The sequence below is a fragment of the Pezoporus flaviventris genome, unplaced genomic scaffold, assembly GCF_033815535.1.
Source record: "Pezoporus flaviventris isolate CSIRO_AGI_PZ_B2104156 unplaced genomic scaffold, CSIRO_AGI_Pfla_v1 ptg000045l, whole genome shotgun sequence".
NCBI lineage: Eukaryota > Metazoa > Chordata > Aves > Psittaciformes > Psittacidae > Pezoporus > Pezoporus flaviventris.
Window position 1 is genome coordinate 19,662,547 of NW_026892593.1, and position 21,584 is coordinate 19,684,130.

At 40.4% G+C, this 21,584-nt stretch overlaps 2 protein-coding genes across 9 annotated transcripts in view; one reads left to right on the forward strand and one right to left on the reverse strand.

Moving 5' to 3' along the window:
- Window positions 1–2,915, forward strand: part of AASS (aminoadipate-semialdehyde synthase) — a 28,353-nt gene extending 25,438 nt beyond the window's left edge. For both annotated transcript variants that reach the window (XM_061467608.1, XM_061467609.1), the window contains exon 24: window positions 791–2,915. In XM_061467608.1, coding sequence (XP_061323592.1) covers window positions 791–909 — 119 coding nt within the window. In that variant the 3' untranslated portion in view covers window positions 910–2,915. The remainder of the gene's footprint in view (window positions 1–790) is intronic.
- A 3,805-nt stretch (window positions 2,916–6,720) lies between these two features.
- Window positions 6,721–21,584, reverse strand: part of PTPRZ1 (protein tyrosine phosphatase receptor type Z1) — a 134,793-nt gene continuing 119,929 nt past the window's right edge. For 3 of the 7 annotated variants that reach the window (XM_061467615.1, XM_061467614.1, XM_061467616.1), the window contains 10 exons: window positions 21,197–21,360; window positions 18,670–18,805; window positions 17,533–17,679; window positions 15,346–15,439; window positions 14,955–15,028; window positions 13,799–13,927; window positions 10,646–10,792; window positions 10,212–10,354; window positions 9,439–9,574; window positions 6,721–7,741 (listed from right to left, as the gene is read on the reverse strand). In XM_061467615.1, coding sequence (XP_061323599.1) covers window positions 7,601–7,741; window positions 9,439–9,574; window positions 10,212–10,354; window positions 10,646–10,792; window positions 13,799–13,927; window positions 14,955–15,028; window positions 15,346–15,439; window positions 17,533–17,679; window positions 18,670–18,805; window positions 21,197–21,360 — 1,311 coding nt within the window. In that variant the 3' untranslated portion in view covers window positions 6,721–7,600. Of the gene's footprint in view, window positions 7,742–9,438; window positions 9,575–10,211; window positions 10,355–10,645; window positions 10,793–13,798; window positions 13,928–14,954; window positions 15,029–15,345; window positions 15,440–17,532; window positions 17,680–18,669; window positions 18,806–20,403; window positions 20,488–21,196; window positions 21,364–21,584 lie in introns of all 7 variants that reach the window. The other 4 variants (XM_061467612.1, XM_061467610.1, XM_061467611.1 and 1 more) reach the window with 3 other exon arrangements.

Consider the following 21,584-nt stretch of genomic DNA (forward strand, 5'->3'; position numbering starts at 1 on the left):
TGAAAAAAATACAAAAATGAAAATTTATTTAGCTGCAAATTGATATTTGCATTTGTGGTGTGTCAACCAGGGCTGGCTGCCAGTTGCCCACCCAGCTGCTGTCTCACTCCTCCTCCTCAACAGGACAAGGGGAGGAAACAAGATGAAAAACCTTATGGGTTGAGATAAAGACAGGGAGATCACTTTCCAGTTACTGTCACAGGCAAAACAGACTCAACTTGGAGAAAAAAAGCTTAATTTGTTGCCTGTTAAAATAGGTATGAAAAAAAGACATAATAGACAAAACACCACCTTCTTCTCCACCTGGTTTTCCCAGGCTGCAGTTCACTTCTCCTTTCCTGACTCCTTAGCCTTTTCCCTCTACCCCAGGTAGCACAGGGGGATGTGGAATGGGGCCTGTGGTCAGTCCATAGCAGCTCCTGTCTGCTGCTGCTTCCACCTCATGCTTTTCCCTGGCTTCCAGTATCGTCTTCTCTGCAGGCTGCAGGGAAATCTTTGATCTGGCACCTGGAGCACCTCCTTCCCATCCTCCTTCTCCAGCCTTTCTGTCTGCAGGGCCATTCTCACACTTTTTTCGCTCTACTTACACCTTTGTGGCAGTTCTTCTGGCCTTTTTTAAACACATTTTCACCACCACCTTGGCCAAGGGTCTCAGCTGTGCCCTGCAGTGGATTGGTTGGAGCTGTCTGGAATGGCCTCAGAGGCTGCCCCACAGCCTCCCTGTTACCGAAACCTTGCCGAATAATCACAGTAGAGTACTTAACACTTTCTTTCCCTACCTTTATTTCAGGTGAAATAGATGCCAAAGGCATGGTTATACCATTGACGAAGAATGTCTATGGACCGATACTTGAACGTGTTCAGGCAGAAGGCATTGTGTACAGTACTCACAGCACTGTCAAACATTAACAAGGGAAGCAGTGGATCAGATCGGGTTTTGGCTTTGTTTGGTTTCTCTCCCACCTTTTAACAATCTCAATTTGAACCAGCAAAGGCAGTCCCTGCCGTTGCACACAGATGACACCTTCCATAAATCCAGCTGCCTGACTCTGACTGCAGATAACCAGATGCATGAATTTCCTCTTAAAACTGCTGTGTTTTCATGTACATGTTTTAACATCAATCAGATCTTTCCTTATATCTTTCCTGAAATATCTCAGGCAAAAGAGATGAAAGCAATACTTAAATTTTAAGTCTTGTCCTTTTAACAGTATTTGTGAATATTTTCACGATAACAATATGCAAGAAATAGTTTAGGAATTCTGCAGTAGTAGCAAACAAGATCCTGTTAGATCTCGAAAATGTTCAGTCGTTAAATATTTGAAATCTAGGTCATAATATTCTTTAAATCCTGTTCTTATGAATGTAAACTTAAATTACGTGGAGGAGGAAGTTTAAAGCAAGCCTCCCTCTATACCCTTTCCCATTACAGAGTTGAATCTGGTTGCAATATGTTGAAATACCTGCTGTTATGTGTTGCCTTGTGCCATGCAGACAGCTCATTAACATTTAGTTCTGCAGCTTGGAAGGGCATTCTGAAATACACACAGTTAATGTGCTTAGAAGCTGCTCTAAATGACGTTTACTCTTTCCGCTTACACTGTGTGCTCTGTTCAGGTTAATTATGGTTACAAAGAGAATACTTGTGTAGTTATAAGCAGCTTTGAAATACAGTAGACTTAGGGGTTGAAATCACTACTTTTTGAATTAGCTTCTGTTGTTTTGCCATCAGACTATTGAAGTGTTTATTTGGGAGCCTATCTGTACTGCTCAGTACAGTGCCACTTTAGTCTGATGAGAGTTTGCCAGTGTGTCAGCTTGTGTGGTGCTGCCCAGAGGTGCCAACGGGGTTCTAGGGGCAGTTTAGCTGCGTCAGCCCAGAACTGAACTTCAACCTGAGTGCAGTTTTTCCCCAACAAAACAGCCTCCAGCCAGTTCAGGGATGCTTCTGTGGGTTTTGCTCAGGGATTTCTACACTGCTTGGCAATGCAAGAATGGTGTAGACTTCACTGCCTCTGTCTGTGAGGTGTCATGCTATGGGCAGATACCATTTGCACTGGTACCTGTGCAACTGCCAGGAGCTCCCCTTTTCTAAAGCTGAACACTGATACTGGAATCTGTCTGCTTTCAGGTTTGTTCACAAGTGCACTTTGCTGATAAAACGCACAGACTTTTATCTCCTGAGAAGCATAGTGCTGTTACCATGGTTCTGAGGGGCTGGAACTCCAGGTGATGTTCTGCCCGTTAGGAAAAGCATCCATAAAAATAGCTGAAGTTTCGGTCTCTATGTCTTGTTACTCAGGGTTGGATTTTCTTTGTGTAGATGTAATGAAGTAGCAACTGCAACAGAGGAGAGTGAAAGGAGCCAAAGGGAGAAGGAAGAATGAAGAGGAGGGCTTTTTATGCTTAACAAGTGGATGCTTTTATACTGTCAAATTTGGATTCTGTTACAGTGCCAAGCATGTTCTGATGAAATCCTGGGTCCACTAAGTTGCTTTTCTCCAAACTGACCTTAGAGGCTGGGGTCTGTTTTACAGCTGATGCCTGCAGCTGGGGTAAGGATGGAGCCGGCAGCAAATACTCCACTCCCTGCCGCCTCCTCCTGCCCCTGGTAGATTAAAGGCCTACAGCTAAGGGTTAAAAAGCCTACAACTAAGGGTTAAAAATAGACTTGTATCTGTTGGTACCTTCCAGTTCAGTGCTTGGTGAGACGAGGAATTCACTGAAGACTTTTCTGTTCCCTCCTTTGTCGCCAAAATGCACAACCATGGTGTTGTGACTCTATATATGCATCTACCTTGCTTGCTTTTCTGCCTGGGAAATGCAGTATGCAAAGAAAATTAGAATGCTTTACAGGTATGTAATGTCTTTGGAGCACTAAAAGGAGAACCACTACAGAGTGCTTTCTTCAAAAAGACACTGCTATTTTTGAAACGTTTTATACTGGAATGTGTTCTTGTTTCCCAGTGCAGTGCTGCTTTTGTTTTCTAAGTTTAGATTTAAATGAATTTATTGCTCAGCTTCTTGTATGAAATTTCTCAGCTATCTTTGCATATTATTGAAAGAAAATTGTATCTTACAGATTGCTTGAAAATAAATCCGAAATCCTCTGTTTTATTGTCATGTCATCTTTACAGTCTAATGAGATGTATATGAATGGGGTTTGGAATTTTACGTAGATGGTTATATTGAAAAAGGTGTCTACAAATGGACTTCTCTGTGTGCATGAAATGCCTTTCATACTTCTCACTAGAATCACCAGAGAAGACCCTTCAAGGCTTGTTTTAAGCACCCACATTGACTACTCATCTATATGTTTATATACATGTATCTCTATCTAGACATCCTCTTCAGCTATAATCTTGAGATGTGGGCTTTTTAGCACATGTTCTGTGCTTGGGCACAAGGATAGCTACAGAATCAGAAAGCTACAGAACAGTAGATGGGGTCCCCAACATAAGAAGGTCATAGACCTGTTAGAATCCAAAGTCCAGAGGCCACGGGGCTGCTTAGGGAGCTGGAGCACCTCTCTTATGAAGACAGGATGAGAGACTTGGGCTTGTTCAGCCTGCAGAAGAGAAGTTAGCCTTCCAGTATGTAAAGGAGCTTACAAGAAAGCTGGAGAGGGACTTTTTACAAGGGCATGTAGTGACAGGACAAGGGGGAATGGCTTTAAACTCATGGGAGATTTACATTAGGTGTTAAGAAAAAATTCTTCACTGTGGGACACTGGCACAGGTTGCCCAGAGAAGCTGTGGCTGCCCCATCCCTCGAATTGTTCAAGGCCAAGCTGGATGGGCTTTGAGCAACCTGGTCTGGTGGAAGGTATCCCTGCCTGTGGCAGGAGGGCTGGAACTAGGTGATCTTTAAGGTCCCTCCCAACCCAAGCCATTCTATGATTTTATAATCATATCTCCCTGTGCCCCTGGAAGAGATGAAATCTTGGTGTCTCACTTGCCCATTTCAGCCCGAATTATCTCAGGATATCATGACAAACTGTGCAGGTAAAACATTGTGATGGAATGTTGCTAACTAGTTTGGTCAATGGATTTCCAAAGTCTATACTAAGATCTTTAAGTAGTATCCTGTTGTACTGATTGCTGTGAGTTCATATGACTGTTGTTCATCATTTATTGATGACTTTTGTAAAGCTTTCCATAGGTGTTAAACCTCAACACCACAATCACTGACAAGTTGGTGATGTTAGTAGATTACTTTTCTTTTTTTAACTCTACTCACCTATGATTTCTTAGCAGGAATCTCACCAAGTTTTTCTTGGCACACATGATTTGTAAAAATACATAGTAATCTTAAACTGATGTTGTTTATTAATATCCCACTTCTTGCAGGAGATACATAACATCTTTTCCACACTTGACCCAGTTTGAAAAGGCAGGCTATGTGTCCTCTGAGTCTGTAGTTTGGATTACAAGAAAAAAAATTAATTAGAATATGGCTTTTGTCTGCGACAGGAACTGACACGCATTTATTAAAATCTGTAATCCATCATGGTTGAAGATTATAGAAGATTTTTTTTATGATTCTTATTTTTTTCTAGATCAGAACCAATATGTGTGAGTAAAGAGATTATCCTAAGCACTTATGTTTTAAATAACTTAGCATGCTGACAAGATGATGACTGTGATTACAAACATCTCTGGAAGAAACCTTGAATGACAGCTGATTCCTTGGATTATCATTTTAAAATGTCTGCAAAACATTTAGGTTGAAAGGAACAGTTATATCAAGATGGGATTTTAGGAAGGAGGATCTTTTTGCTTTTGGTCCACAGAGGCTTGGAAAACATCATAGAATTAACTGGCCTAAAAAAGACTTTGTGTATAGAACTCTATGAAACTCCAAATACATTAATAAAAGATATCAATAAAAAAAGCATGAAATTATCTGAGGCTAAAAGCCAGTTTTCTTAAAGAAAAGGCAGAAGTAGCACATGAGCATGAGTTTCTCTTGCTATGTACTGAACAGCAGAAGTCTATACTAAGAAGATTATGGGATATGGTTTGAAATGGCCATAAGATCACAATTAACCTGTTGCATAAGGCACCCCTAGAGATTAGGAAAGGAAAAATTGTTTCTGTGGTTTTGGAAGGAGAAGGGGGAATTACATATTGTCGCTTTGTTTGCTAGCCTCAGTGTGCAAATGGAGGGTGTTGGCCAACCCAAGTGCTTACAGGAGGGGGTGAAGAAGCCCCAGGCCACCTAGAAAAAGAAGATATACCCTTCCTCAAAGACAAACTATTACACACCTTTGTACACACCAGCTTGGTGCCTGAAAGCTGTGAAGAATATGTATGTGTGATTCAGCAGTCCTACAGAAACGTGTCATTCGGGAAAATGAGCCTGTTCTGTACATTTGTAACTCCTGCTGCCCCCAAACCAACACAAATACATTACGAAAAAAACTCTAGGTCCTATTCTTCAAAGGCATTTAACTTAGCTAGGGATACAATGTAAGTTCACTTGCACTTAGCTGTACCTCAGTCCCCTTCTGGAAGTGGGCTGAGACAGGAGAATTGCCCTGCATTCGGCACTGGTGAACAGGGAAGGGGAAGCCCCAGGGCCTCAAGTCCAATGGATTCAACCACTTCATAACCTCTGGGACTGCACTGCTGGGGTTATGAAGGGGAGTGGTCAAGTGGAAAAGAGAATTCAAGCACATTTACATGTTAATAAGCTTTACAAAACTAACTATACATTACATTGTTTTAATTGTTTTGTCCATATGATTATTTTTGCTTAAAGAATAATAGAGCAGGAAAAGTTCTGCTGAACTTTCTAGCTATTCTGTCATTCCTGTATCAACATTATGAGGACTTTTTGAAGTTTCTACTGTTTAGATTCCTCTAACCCCAAATTTGTTTTGGCTTTGTCTCAGTTCCACTTATCCTCAGTTCTACACTGCTGAAGGGTTCTAGATCTACCTGCTGACATGATTTTTCATACACCCTTGCCTTAGGAATCAGTTGATTAAAATCTCCAAGCCTGCTTCAGGTCTTCTCTTCCCCTACCCTTAGTTTTTATCTAAGATATTGTCCATTAGTTTCTGTGGTGTTCTCGTCCAGAGCAGTATCATCTCTTCTATCAGTATTTCTACATAGCAACTGAAAAGTGAGAAAACAGTTACTCCAGGGCTGTGTTAAAACAAAGCTCTATTCTGCACCAGGCTCCTACCCTCCTCAGTGCTGCAACATTCAGTACAATCAGCATCTTTTCTCTCCAGTTCAGAAGGTTAAAGAAAACAATTGAGCAACCAAGTTGAAACATTCTGCTTTTGCTCTTGCAGAGATTACCTGCTTAATTGCTTCCCAAAGTTTGTCTTTTGCTTTGCCGAAGGAGGCAGCAAAGAGCTCAGCACCTAAATGGAGGATCTGAAGCAAAGGCAGCATGGAGAAGTCTCGTGAGGGGACAATTAAAGCAATTTGGAGGCCTGGGACATCCCATTAACCTTGTGGGACCAGACAGGAGATGTGCAAGGAAAAGCTAAAATAAGAGCTAACGTGAACACCATGGCTAGGGGTGGAAGCAGAGGAGAGATTAAATAACAAAAGAGTTTTCCAAAAGCATCTTCTGAACTCACAGAGTCCATGGGAACAGCAGGTGTCTGCAGGTCAGCCTTGAGTCCTTGCTCTTGTAAGTAAAATCTTTCCTAGGTGACAGTGACGACTCCTTACTGTGTATGGAAGACTGCTAAGCACAGACTGGAATATTTATATTTATTTTTGTAATGCCATAGGTAAAAACAATTTAACAATGCCAAGTACAGGTGTTATTCTCATAAAAACTTCTCGTTTCAAAACGAATGATTTCTATTTCCCACAAAAAGTTAAAATCACATGCAGCTTTATGAAGATTAGTTGCTTAAGATGCACAATTATATATCAGAAGACTTTGTTAAAATAAAAACATACTGGACTACAGCATTTTAACAAGGCAATTACACAGAACTAGAAAACTGACTCTGTAGTAAAATATAAAAATCTACAATTATAAATATAAATTTGGTCCGTGGATCACTACAGAAGTAGCAGTATTTACAGTAAGTATCAGATTACTATTCTAAATCTCTAATTGAAGTCTTAAAATGTTGAATGTTATGGAGAACAGTATTTTATTTACATTCTACTATATTAAAAGTTATATTTCTAGCAAATGTAAATTGTTATAAATACAGCAAATCAATCAAATACTAAACCCATGACATGTTTGTAGTTGGGAATCCCTAACATCTATAAATATGATAATTTTAAGTTCAAAGTAAAGCCAGATAAATCAAAAACTAATACTGAAAAAACATACCACAATTCAATTCTTAGAAACACTGTAAAAGTCAATTAAGTTAGTCCAGACGTAACAACATATTACAAGAAATCTTCCAAGAAAAGGCACACATTGTTAATGATAAAAGTTCCACAGTAAAGTCATAGGTAACAGAAATGACTGAGCAACGGTTGGGATCTGGTTATAGATATAGTGACTGGACAGAGCCCTCCCCCCCCAGGTATAAAACTGAAAATAACAATGGTAAACTCCAGTTGCACCTGGTGTGACACAGGTATGTGTGTTTAATTTGATGTGTTAATTAAACTAAAGATTCTAAACTTTCAGCTGCATTTCCGTCAGGTAAAGCTGAGCCATTACTGTCCATAGATGCTGAAGGGTTTTCTTCTTGCCTTGTGCTGACAAGGCTGAGAATAGCTTTGTACAGAAACTGGTACTGTTCCTGGGGAAGAGAAGAGGATATAGTCAGTGTCTTGTCAGAGATAATGACACTAGATTATCTCCTAACACTGTTCCTCAAAATTAATTAACAGCTGATGTGTCAAGCTGTTAATGGACTGTGCTTCACAATTCACTGTGTTACTTAGCAGCTTTATTAATTTTCTGACTAATGTCTCCCCCTGTACATAATGCAAAGCACATTAAGGAACACAGTACAGGTAAGGGAGGAAACCAAGCTTTAAAAGGAATATTCTGCATTGAATCTGATCCTTGTTAAAGTCAACTGCAAAGTTCCCTTTAACTGAACAGGGTCAGGATTAGGGCTACTGCATGTCTGTGGGCTTTCCCCCCACCTTGAATATGATCTCATTTTTGCCCTCTGAATTCTATCCAGGCAGAATTTTTCTCTTTTTTATTTTTGGTACTTGCAGTTAGTGTTTATGTTTTTGAAGATCCTGCCAGGAAAAGGAGGTAGAAGAGAGATGAGACTTTGTGGGAAGATTCACTGAAGCCATTGCCTAGCTGGGTTCAGTGGGAAATGGGGAGCACCAAAGGTTAGCTGGCCTGCAGTGCGTGCTGGGAAGGGGGAAAGAGCAGTAGGCTCTGTGCAGGGAGAGCAAAGGCTGTGCTGCACCAGGTAACAGGGGATGCTCTGAAAGGGCAGGGGAGTATTTTCTGTTCATTGATGGACACATGAGGATAAAGAATTTCCATGATGGAAGGAGTGAGAAACAGTACAGCAGACTAACTAGAATGGGTTTTGGACTATAAAGCTGGACTAAGAGATATAGGGTAGGAAGAACAACAAATCTAAAATCTGCAGTAGCAGATGGGAAACTGGAAACCTGAGATACAGTGCCTAGGTAATTGCTGGGGCAAGAGCAGTGAAGGTCCTGATAGAGCTGCTGGGGTGGGAAGGGTTTCCATTTTCACTCCATTGTCCACCAGGCTCCTCAGTCTGGTCTAGCAGGGCAGGGAAAGGGGCGGACACATCTGTCAATCCCTGTCATGTCCTGCTTTTGCTGTCATTGCCTTTTTTTTTTTGTCAGAAATGTGATAACTCTAACCCTAGTTTCACTCTTAAAATGTCATGCTCACTCTTGAAATGTCATGCTCACTGTAGCTCTACAGCCATCAGATTTGTAGTGGGATGACAAAAGGGGCAGGGTTTGTAGTTTTTCATTTCTGTGAAGAAATTTTCATTTGTAGGACACTGACTTAGTGAGAAAGTCTCATTCATTGCACTTTTCAGGTTGTTTGCTTTGGCTGGTTTATTTTTTCTTTCTGTAAGCACAGTGACAACGGTGTCAAGTGACTGTTCACTGGATCATGAAATATCAAAGTCCACCCTGAAATGCAAAACTAGGGTAACTATGTCAGGGTCTATTTGGAGTAGGGATTTATTCCTGCTGAATAAAACCTTTATTTATATGACATAGTGCAGATCTTATGATGTCGGTGGCAGCTCTGCACATTTTGTATATGACCACTTGATAACCACTTGATGACCACTTCACAGGAAACACTTTGGTTGGGAATGAGCAGCAAGTTCAATACAGCACCTCTGGAAGACAGTTTTGATTAGTTCATGAAGAAATGAAGATGCCAGTGCTTCAGTAATGTTTCCTGAAGATTTAAGCATGCTAATAATACCGCATATAGGAAAAAGAGTATGCACTCATTTTACTTATTACTTACAATGTCTGTAAAGACTCCAGGCCTCATCAAATTGATCATCTTCGCTACCTGGTAAACATCCACTGAATTTTCATTTTCCAGTTGATGCATCAGCGTTGTTAATGCACAGAAAGTGCCTGCTGTCACCCCTCCGTGCCTTTGTAAAGTTAGAAACACAAACAAAACGCACACAAAAAATGAGTCTCTGGAAACTGGATCAAGTTTGTGCAGCTGGAGATCACACAAAATCCAGGGTAAACTGGTAAGATTAATTTCTGTCATTTGATCATTACACTTTCTGAAAGAGGCCTGCTAAGCAGTGCCTGAACACAACCTTTGCAGCACCTGGCTACAACTTCTGAAGAGTCTTTAAAAGCCAGTCTTAGAGTTATTTCCGTACAATCCTCTACTAAACAAATCCTGAAGGCCTCAGGTCCTTCAGTATTTCATTACTTTTGGCCATTATTAAACAGCTGGAGAAGAGTGAGGTACCTCATCTGAGTAGTCTAGCTTCTTTCAGTAAGAAACAATGAAGATCTGATTGATCTTCTTCCTCTCCAGTGCCCTACTTGACAATCACCCAGAGTATCAAAATGATAGAATTGAAAAGGGAACACTGAAGTGTGATAAAATAAAAATGCTTCTCTTACTAAAGCTGCTGAAACAGAAGCAGCAGCACTGCTGTTAGGAGCAGACTTTGTGCCTTGTTTCAGTGGCCTTCACTCTAAATGAGATGAAAGGATAGCTCTACAGGCAAAAAAGCATCAGAAGAAACTGAAAGCTGCAGTTCTTACTCATCATGTACAATCATGGGTCCATCACGGTTGGAAGTTTCCTCTTTGATGATGCTGATCAGTTCAAATGTTTTACTAATAGGACTATCAGGATTTGGCCATTTTGGACACTGAAAATGCCTCACTTCAAGTACATAGTCATCCTAAAAGGGTGAAAAAAGCATAAATCAATTTGGTAAAAGATTGACTGTCTTTATCCTTATCTTTCATCCCATTTCAGTCCAGATCCAGCTTACACATACAGAATTCCACTGCTGTGGAGGTCAGACTACCTAGTCCCCTTGTCACCACACCCACATTACCTATAGAGGTTTCTCCCTGGGTGTTTCAAAGGTATGGAATTTTATCACTCACATACATTGAAAAATGTAACAAAATGTAGGCATTACCTTTAACAAATCAAGTCCTGAGTTACGTGTTTATGACTGTGTTACCTGTGTAGCTTCTAAAATAAAGTCTTGGATTATGAGCTTCTCCTCATTAGACAAACACTTGTGTTCTTCAGCAATCATCGTAACTTTGAAGGTCTCACAGTTTATAGGTTCATCTTTGTTTGGCCAGTATACAAATTCATCTTCAGCCTCCAGGAAAAGAAAAAAGAAACAAACAAGAAAAAAGTAAGTAATGTTGAGCTCTTAAAATCAAACTTCATCCAACAGAACAAATAATAAGTAATCAGTGCAGTCAGCTAGATTTAAATTGACAAGAATTTGAGTGGGATTACAGGCATCACAGGTTTTCAGACACCTCTGTAGTGATGCTGACCAGGAGACCATTGTATTGTATGGAGATAGCGACTCACATAACCTACATGTGCTGTGCCGTGCCGCATGTCCAGCCTGGCCTTCAGGCTGTGTTGTGCTGCCCACAGCCCACAGTCACAGGATAAACCCAGCTTGTGGTTTGTAATGTGGGAGCCCGTCGGCAGCTCCCACTGTACTGATGAGTACACCACTTGCATGGCCTTGAGATTATCTAAAAGTGCAGTAAGAAGCGCTCAAGAGAACAACCTGCCTGTTTGACAGCAGAAATGATAAACAGAGTCATTTTCTTTTATGAAAATCCTCTAATAGCTTGAATGACCAAAATGGGGGTAACCCTTCCATGGATGACAGCTGCATGGTACGATGTACCCTGCTAAGAGACCTATTCAATTCACAGCTTGGAGTTCCCCTCATCTATCTGATGTGATGTAAGTTTACCTCTCCTTTATAGTGTTAGCTCTAATAAGTAGCATTTTAAATGATTCTTTACATGGTCTGAGTGCCTTTCTTATTTGCCTCCTGGCAAAACAACCTCCCTTATCACAAGGGCTAACTTAAAAATATGTCTTAGTTGTACATGTTTTTCCAATCATGAAAGATTCTCCAACACATGGCTTTCCTCCAAACTCATTACCAAACATGTCCTTTCACACCTCAAGATTGCTCTAAGTACCAATCTAAAAGCTCTCAAGATATTCCTGCATTTCTAGTAACTGCAAAACATACTAATTTGTATTTAAATTACACATGCAGGATGAAAATGTGTTTCCTTTGCTGTTTAGAGTCAGATAAAACCCAGTTAAATATTTGTTTGCAACTTTAGGAGGTGAGCAAGAGAATCATAGAATCATTTAGGTTGGAAAAGACCTTTAAGATCATCAAGTCCAACCATTAACCTAGCACTGGCAAATTCACCGGTAAATCATGTTCCTAAGTGCCATATCTACATGTCTTTAAACACCTCCAGAAATGGTGACTCAATCACTTCCCTGGGCAGCCTGACAACCCTTTTGGTGAATACATTTTTCTAATATCCAATCTAAACCTCTCCTGGCACAGCTTGAGGCTGTTTCCTCTTGTCTTCGCTTGTTATTCTGGAGAAGAGACTGACACTCACCTCGCTACAACCTCCTTTTAGGCAGTTGTGGAGAGTGATAGGGTCTTCCCTGAGCATCTTTTTCTCCAGGCTAAACATCCCCAGTTCCCTCAGACACTTCTCACAGTATCACAGTATGGTAGAGATTGGAAGGGACCTCAAAAGATCATCTAGTCCAATCCCCCTGCCGGAGCAGGAACACCTAGATAAGGTTACACAGGAATGTGTCCAGGTGAGTTTTGAATGTCTCCAGAGAAGGAGACTCCACAACCTCCCTGGGCAGCCTGTTCCAGTGTTCCGTCACCCTCACTGAGAAGAAGTTTCTTCTCAAGTTTAAGTGGAACCTCTTGTGTTCCAGTTTGTACCCATTACCCCTTGTCCTATCATTGTTTGCCACTGAGTAGAGCCTGGCTCCATCCTTGTGACACTCCCCCTTTATATATTTATAGACACTTATAAGGTCACCCCTCAGTCTCCTCTTCTCCAAACTATAGAGACCCAGCTCCCTCAGTCTTTCCTCATAAGGGAGATGCTCCACTCCCTTAATCATCTCCGTTGCCCTGCGCTGGACTATCTCCAGCAGGTCCCTGTCCTTCTTGAACTGAGGGGCCCAGAACTGGACACAGTATTCCAGATGCGGTCTCACCAGGGCAGAGTAGAGGGGAAGGACTCACAGGACTTGTGCTCCAGACACTTCACCAGCTTCACTGATCATCTCTGAACATGCTCCAGCACCTCAATATCCTTCTTGTAGTGAGGGGCCCAGAACTGAACACAGGATTCAAGGTGCAGCCTCACCAGTGCTGAGTACAGGGGGATGATCACTGCCCTGGCCCTGCTGGCCACACTACATCTGATACAAGCCAAGATGCTGTTGGCTTTTTGGCTTCCTGGGCACAAGCTGGCTCATGTTCAGCTGCTGTCGGCCAACACGTCTAGGTTCTTCTCCACCAAGCACCTTTCCAGCTGCTCTTCCCCAAGCCTGTAGCATTGCATGGGGTTGTTGTGACCCAGGTGCGGGACCTAGCACTTTGCCTTGTTGAATCTCATACAACTAGCCTTGGCCCACTGATCCAGCCTGTCCAGATCCCCCTGCAGAGCCTTCCTACCCTCCAGCAGATCAACACTTCTACCAGCTTGGTGTCGTCTGCAAACTCACTAGTGTGCACTCAATCCACCTGTCCAGATCATTGATAAAGATATTAAAGAATTGGCCCCAGTACTGAGCCCTGGGGAACACCTCTTGTGACTGGCACCAACTGGATTTAACTCCATTCACCACCTCTCCTTGGGCTCTGCCATCCAGACAGTTTTTTGACATTGCTCCCGGCCCTGCCCAGGTCCCATCAGCCACTGTTGTGTAAGAAACAACCTCATATTTCTCCCCTTACCTAGTAAAGGCTGAAGAAGACATATTACAACTGAAGTAAAAGTAGGACTCAGTGAAAACCAAACTTGCACAACAGACACTTCTGCTGTTTGACTCTTTTTATAAATTATACAGGAATGATTCAATACTTTCTTGTGCCAGATCTGCCCAGAAAAGGATCACCAGATTTCCAGTAGATGATTTGGAGATTTTATACTCAGTGCAATATAATTAATGTATAATTTTTTCTTTCTTTTTTAAATCCAAGGTATTGCCTCTTGTTCTGCGCATTTCAAAATGGCAACACTAATAACATTCATACGTAAAATGATAACAATCAATCAGCCACAAAACTTACCATATTCTGGCTGTCAGGAAGCATGACTATTAGCTGGGCATTATGGTCCCATATCATTCTCCAGAAATCCTTGATAGTGTGTAGTAAGGGATGCTGGGTAATAATGAATTCATTACTTTGATAATAACCCTGCAAAACAAACATCAACAGACTCAGAACTGATGCCCAACTATTAACATTGAAAGGAGATTTCTAGTGGACAGAGCCAGAAGCCTATAAAATAAATTACAGCATCGTGCCTCCTTTGACTTCCTGCAAATATCAGAAGAATATAAAACTTCCAATGCAGTGTTTTCCAGATGAAAAGAATAAATTAAATCACACCAAAATATTTTTTAAAACTCAAAGAAAGTTGATTTAAAAAAAAAAGACAAATCAGTGGAGATTTGAGCAGCAAACTCGGAATGAGAACACAGCTCATACACACATGATAATTGTTCTACATGAGCCACAGCTCCAGAGAAGTTGGAAACCTGAAACAAATTAAAAAATACTTGAAAGATCTGCAAAGCTCCCAGGGGGGTCTCTTAATTTGTGCAGATGTCCCAGATCAACTTCTTACCAGGAAAGAAGTTGATAGAGAATTCCTTTGCACTAATGCACCTGATGAAAGATCATGCATGCAAAGCACAGCAGGGAGTTTTCCCATTTCTTTCCTGAATGTCCAGGAAGCACTTATTCCTCCCTCTCAGCTAATGAAGGGGAAAAGTGTTGAAGAAAACCCAGGGAACAAAAAGATAATGGAAAGCTGATGAGCTATGCTGCCTTGGGCTGTGCCAGTTGCAAAAACTCTGTGAGATGATCAGGTCCGAAGGCAAGCCACAGCATAGCCATTAAGAACTAATTTGTTAATTAACACTTTCATTTCACCTCTGAAGATTCTTCCAGAGTTGGCATTCAGCTTTATCTGCTTTTAAAACTATGACGGGATTTCTGGTTCTACAGATCATTGAAGTGTAATGCATTTAACCAAGCTTAAAACCAGTAAAAACAGTAATAATAATTCCTGGGGGAGTAACTCATTCAGGCAGAGCGAATAATGAAAGAAAGGAGCTTTCAAAATCAGGACTGTGCTACCCAAACTTAGACATGTGGCAGCTCTGAAAACAGCTATACAATGGGACAATGTTTTCACCAATACAGTTAACTGACTTACCATAATATAAGAAGCATTGATGTAGTCTGTCCCTTCACCAGACAGTGATGAGATACCCACTCTAGATCTTTCCACTGTAAGAAACAAAAGTCATGATCTCGTATGTATGTTGTAATGACTCAGATATTACAGCAATTATCCCATCTATCTCACAATAATGATAACACTAAGCTCCATCAATCAGGATAAAGTGTTATTCAGCCATGCATTTTGTTTTCCTATGTGCAGTAATTAAATAACTTATTCATTAAAAGTACTTTTCAGAACACTGCTGTGCACCAATGCAGTTGTTTTCAGTTCTTGCTGAGGAAAGATTAAAGTCTTGACACATACACATCATGGTTCATAAATATTTTGCCATGCAAAGAGAAGCTGATTTGAACAAGCTTACCAGGAATGATGGATGAAGTTCGGTTCTTTTCTCGGTTGCACTGTTTGAGTGCAGTTGAATAATCACACTGCTGTGTGTTAGACTGGCTCAGTAACTGAAACAATGAAGTTAAACAAAAAAAACCCCATCAGGTAACTGTACAAAAACCCACTCCTTCATTAGCTGGATTTAAAGGGTGCATGTATTGCAGGTTGGCTGTCTCTAAGCTTTACGTATGTAGCTATCTGGCTAAACTACTTAGCAAATCATAAGAATATTTTTTTCTTCACTGTTTTATCAGTTCAAATGATTTTTGAGCCCTAGATTGATAAGTATGTCTTTGAAGGAAATCCTGCTTTATGTTTTCCATAACCAGCCCCTCAGTGCTTGTTGCCACCCTGGTGTCATTTCCATTTCGCCTGCATAGCTATTTGTGTAACTTCAGATTGTCTTGGAGAACGGTAAATGTCTGTGCAGAAAAATCTGCATTGCTGTGAATGTAGTATTAACTCGTTGTGTGAGGCACCTCTAGATATCTCAAATCTCAGTTATGAGCTTCCCAATTTTCTCTCCAAACCTGTAAGAGGAAAATAGGATGTGGGGAATGTCTTACTGACTTACATGTTTCAACTAATACAATTCAAATAGACAAGAGTATGAGAATGAATACATATATACACCAAAATGCTATATACATACTGCTTAGGCATGAAGTAGGCTTGGAAAGCATGCTTTTCCTAGGCTTTTTTTTTTTTTTTATTTTGCTTGCTAGTAAAATAAACTGAATTAATCAGAATGCTCAAAATAATTTGAGAGACTTCTCTGTGATGTTTTGGGCTGGGCATGTGTAGCTTTCAGAAGCTGCCTGCGCTGGAAAAACAGACAGCAAACCAGGGAAGTTCCATAAAAATGAGTGAGACCAGAATTTTGTTTCATCTAAACCAGTTCTTCAGTAAAACAAGACTCCACATTTTTTTATTATTCTAATAATTTTAGCTTGCAAAGGAAAATGAGATTAAATGAGACATATTCCTTTCTGATAACATTTAAGCTCTTGAAATTGGAGCTAAATGGCTCCTGCAATTTGCACTGCACACTTTATGCTTACATATATTTACAAACTCTATTTGTGTCTGTGTTTTATTCTTTCATCTGTATAGGAAGGGTGGGATGCTTATTTCCCAAAGCACATCACAGCTGACATAAGAGGCTCTCCTTTTCCCTAGGAAAAAGTACTGCAACACGATTGGATCATTCAAGCCACAATGGCAGGAAAGTATGAAATCCTTCAGTCTGTTGTTCCTCTTCTGTTACTCTGTACTGTTCATTATCTTGAAGAAATACGAGTTATTATGTGTGCGTGGCCAAAATACATCAGAAAATAGTAATATTGTTCGTAGCCTCATTATGTACTGATATTATCTACAGACTTATCTGCTTAAGTTCTTTACTAATGATCCAATAGATTATTGTAGAAAGGGTACACGCTGTACCACGCTATCCTCCTTAGAACCGAAACCCTTAGAGAGAAAGGTTCTAATAATTAATTTCCTGTAAAAGTACGGAGACTAAAGTTTGTTTTACCATATAATCTGGAAAACATTTAAGTGTGTTTTGCTTCTCTGGATTCAAATTCATCTGAAAAGGTAGGATTTTCTGTGTTTCCTCTATTAAGGACCCAGGGAGCGAGCCAGACTTCTCATTCTCCCCACAAGTCTCTCATAGACTCTGGGCTGTTCCCGAGTCTGCTCTTTTTCTGGGTTGCCAGAGTGTTCACGTATTGTCTGCTGAGGTGAAGTCTCTCTTCAAACCAGAGCTGTATGCTGAGGGGAATATATTGATTGATCAATATAGTTCATGACATTTTTTGCCAGAATGACAACTTTCCAGACTTTTGTTTCTGACAACTTTCCAGACTTTTGTTTTACCTTTGGGATCTTTGTGCAAAGATGTAGCTAGGTTTTTCAAAATCTACATACAGGCCTATTTTTCATGCTTTTTTTTTTTTAATACCTTCTTTAAGAATATGCAAATAATTACTTTGTCCCAACTGACTGCATGCATTTGTTAAATTGCTCTGAATTTAGGCTCAGCAGTTGAATTTTAGATAAAGAAAGGTCATAAAAGTTGTGTTGAGGGACCTACATTTCTAAGTCATTCAAGCTTGAAAGCCTAAAGCTTTTCACATTGCTATCTGGGAGAGCTCACCTTGAATTGTTTCTCCAGCCTGGTCTTTCCTGTTGGTCCAGGTATTAAGAGGGCATTAACATAGGCATGAATGTGAGTCTCAAGGACTTCAGTTTCTTTACTGAGTATCGCTTCAACCAATGCATCGTGAATGAAGATGTACTGCTCCTAGGAAAATTATAACAAACATCTGAGCTCTAATTATTTTCGGGTTCCTCTGGACACCTCTGGCTGAGCTGCCACTTCTGATGTTGTCAGTACCTCTTCACAGTGTGATGTTCTGAGTTTTCTCAGAAGTGATCCTCTACAGTGAAGGCTGCCCCTCTGCAGTGGCAGTACACATTTACAAGCACATTTGAACTACACATGCAATGTATATATGATATGATACCAAATCCCCACCACCTGTGGTATCTCATATTCAGAGAAGAGAGTTAAAAACGCGAGCATAGCCTTGAGTCAAGTTTCAAGCCAGCTTGTTACGTGATTCTCCTGCCTTTCTTGCAATAGTGACCACTCCCACTTCCTACTGCTATCCTCCATTTTCTCTCTCATATCCTTTGGAGCAAGTGCCCATGCTGCTGTTGATTACCTTTTTATCTACTGAAAGGCACTGGGGAATTTAACCATCTGTCTTTGAAACCTGAAATAGATTTTCAAATTCCCGGCTGTTGCCCTTATTGTTTTCTTATGGTCTTTCACTATTCTCTATACAATCTTCAGTTTAAAGCAGCTATAATCTTCTGTCTGAAACAGTTTTTTTTCTCTGCTTTTTATTGCCTAATATCAACTGTTTGATCAGGTTCAGTGAAGATCTGAACACCTAATGATGGTGCTTCCTTAAAAGAGTCTATGACAAAAAGGTACTCCCTGCCAAGAAAGTGCTGCTGTGGGAAGCATAACTTAAACAGACTTTTTCTTTACCAAGTTCTCCTAAATAAACAGAGAAGAGTCCATAGACTGGTAATTTCTAGTGCACTGCTCTAAGCGAGCCTAGAAGAATGCCTCTATAAACACGAGGGAAGCAAAAGGGAAAGTCCAGTCTGCTGACTGGTTGCCAGTCTGTCTGGTGATGCCAAAAAGAGGACTGTATCATCTCTCCCCCTGCAAACAGAAATCGTCTGTAATAGTCTCTTGCTATATGTATTTCATTCTTACCTCAGTCTGCACCAAGTAGTTCCTTTGGGTACGTATGTGTTTTAAGAATCCAAATATGTTGACTGTCCCTTCCTGCTGAATTTGCTGCAGCATGCTGTCTAACACTATGTATGTGCCTGTCCTTCCAACACCAGCACTAAAAAACAAAAAAATAGTCTTGAGCCTGAAGTAAAACAATCATGAATATAACTGTTTCATTTACACAGCTTTTTCAACAAACTGGTGTGTAAGCAAGATTTTCCTCTACAAATCATTTTATTGTGTGATATACTGTGCTAAAACTTCAAGAATGGTAATGAAGAAAAATCTTGAAAACTCAACTTTTTCTGTGCAAGAACAGATCTAAGATAATTTTCTCAAATGATTTTTAAAGTACCAATTGAAATAATCAAAATCAATTGAATAATTGAAACTAAGGGGTTTCCTGCAGGTCTGCAATTTCCAGGCTTCTGATATTCTTTAGGATACTTTGTCAAATATATCTAGAAAGGGTGGCATATGCCAGCAGCATCTGGGCACAGTTAATATGCTCATGCTGCTCTATGCTGGAACACACATCACTTTAAAGGGAAAGTTGCATTATGACACCCACTACAGATGTAGGAGATTTCAAAGACTCCAGACTGAGGAAAAGCTCAGGAAGTGGCAGAGCTGCTGAAGGTGCACCCATGAAAGAAAAAGCTTAGTGCTCTTTAGACACAGCTGGCATGGCAAGGTATGGTTGAAACCCTTCTTAAAATGATGCATAAGCAAGGGTTAATCAGCTCACTCCTGTTATGAACTCTGACTCATTTAGCATTAAAATGGTTGTACTGTAAAATTAAAATGCAACTTTTTCTTTCATAAAATATCTGGGTAGGGACTGCAAGGTCAAGAAGTCATTTCTTATCTAGATATATATAGGAATTAGTCAGTTGTAATTTCCCTCTAAGTTATGACGAAACATATGTGTATTGGTACATGTAACTTGACAGCAACACAGTGCTGGGTCTGTATGGTCCCTTACAGGCAGATCCAAGCTCAGGCTGTACATGCTAAATAGGTCATCTAATTTCTTCCACAGAGAAGACCCATACCACAGAGGTGGCAAAAAGCATGGGTAATGTGAGCTCAGATTGCAGTAATAAACTGTCTAAATAAATGTGATATAAAACTGAAAGGTCCATGTTATTAACACTCTATTAGATGCAAAAAAGGATGAAGATTACCAGATACCATCTGTACTTGTTATGAAAGACTGAATGTGAAAAGTACCAAAGCATAAAAATAGCTAAAAAATGTTTCATGAAGTTTATCATCTGTGTCCTCCATATAGCCTGTAAAGACAAGTGAAAGTTGCACTTCTAACATGAGATAACTCCTTTGAGATTCCATAGTACATGGGGACAGGTGAACTAAAAGCTGGATAAAACTGCCTACATAGACAGAGATGAGCTGTATCTATATATAGGTCTGACTGAAGCCACACAACTTACCACTGTTCACTTTTTAAGAACTGAATTGAATTGACTTATAATGTATTGCTGATCTGTCAACTCACTGACATAGACCTCAGACTTGGCATTTTGGGGAAACTCTTAGTTTGAACTTCCCAAGAACAGGCAGGATGTAGATAGCAGCAGAACAACCAAAATGTGGAATTTTCACTTTCCAAGCTAAAACCAGATTTCAATCAGATTAGATCATCCCAGAAATAAAATATCTTCATTTGCAGCATTTGTGAGACGACTTTACCTGTTGGCTTCCTCAGAGTCAGCTCCAGAAGGACAGAATTCATGAGGAGGTTCTCTTTCCAAATGTTCCATCAAAGGTGAGGTACTACAGTGGAAAACCAGAACCTGCTTATATATTTTAGAATAACCCGGTCCTTCACGGGCATTGTGGAGTCATTCCAGGCCCTACAAGCCCTTTTTAACCAATTTTCCCTGAGCTGCCCAGTTTTAGTGAGCACTGACAGAACACCTGCCTGCACACTGCGGCACATGCAGACCTCAAACCGTTCCCCAGAATGCTCCTCCATTGCAAATCACTGCTAGAGCGTAGAGTAATGTTAAAAACAGCAGAGTTGAAGTTCAGCCAGGAATAGAGTGAGTCTTCTTTTGTGGACAGAGCTCCTCTTAGGATTACAGAGTATCCCTGCACCAAAGAAAGCATGAGCCAAAAACATCCTAACTCACTTGCAGAAATTAAACAATTACTGCTATATCTGCATCTGGTAAGCTCACAGCAGTCAAGAGGGTAGTATAGAAATGTGCAAAAAGGTAAAAACAAAAGCATTTAAAAAAAAAAAAAAAGAAAAAAGAACATAGTGCAGAGCAGCAGCATCTTGTTTATGGAGATATATAGAAATAGCACAGACAGTTGATTAGTTGGCCTTACCAAGGATAGAAATATCAGCTAAGGAATTAATCTTATTCCGTCAGGAACTGTTAAATGTGAGAGTGAAATTTTGCTTAACCCACCATGGAAAAATTCTTTTTTCTGCAAAACAAAAGCAGAGTGAACCTTATAGCAGTAAAAACCACACCTGCAATGAACCACAACAGGCCCGACAGCGTGGCGCTTGGCATGCGATGCCTTCCGCACGAAGGTGAGAACGGGCAGCGTGTATTCTGGGACACCCATGTCAGGCCACTGAGTATAATGGTATTGAGTTACTATACGTCCACTAGACCTCCCTTTCTGGGAACCCTGCAGGAGGAAAATAATTCCATATGTAAGCAGACCACATCTCCTCATAACTTGGCAATATTTCCATACCCATTAGTTCCTGAATTAGTCATGTCCTAATTTAGTTAGTATCATGCCACCTAGCTGAAAATTCCACCTTTCAAAGAGAAGAGGAAGGACCAGTGCCTTCTGTCACATCAGCTTGCCCACAGAATGGAAAAATGACCTGGCACTGTCCCTTAGAA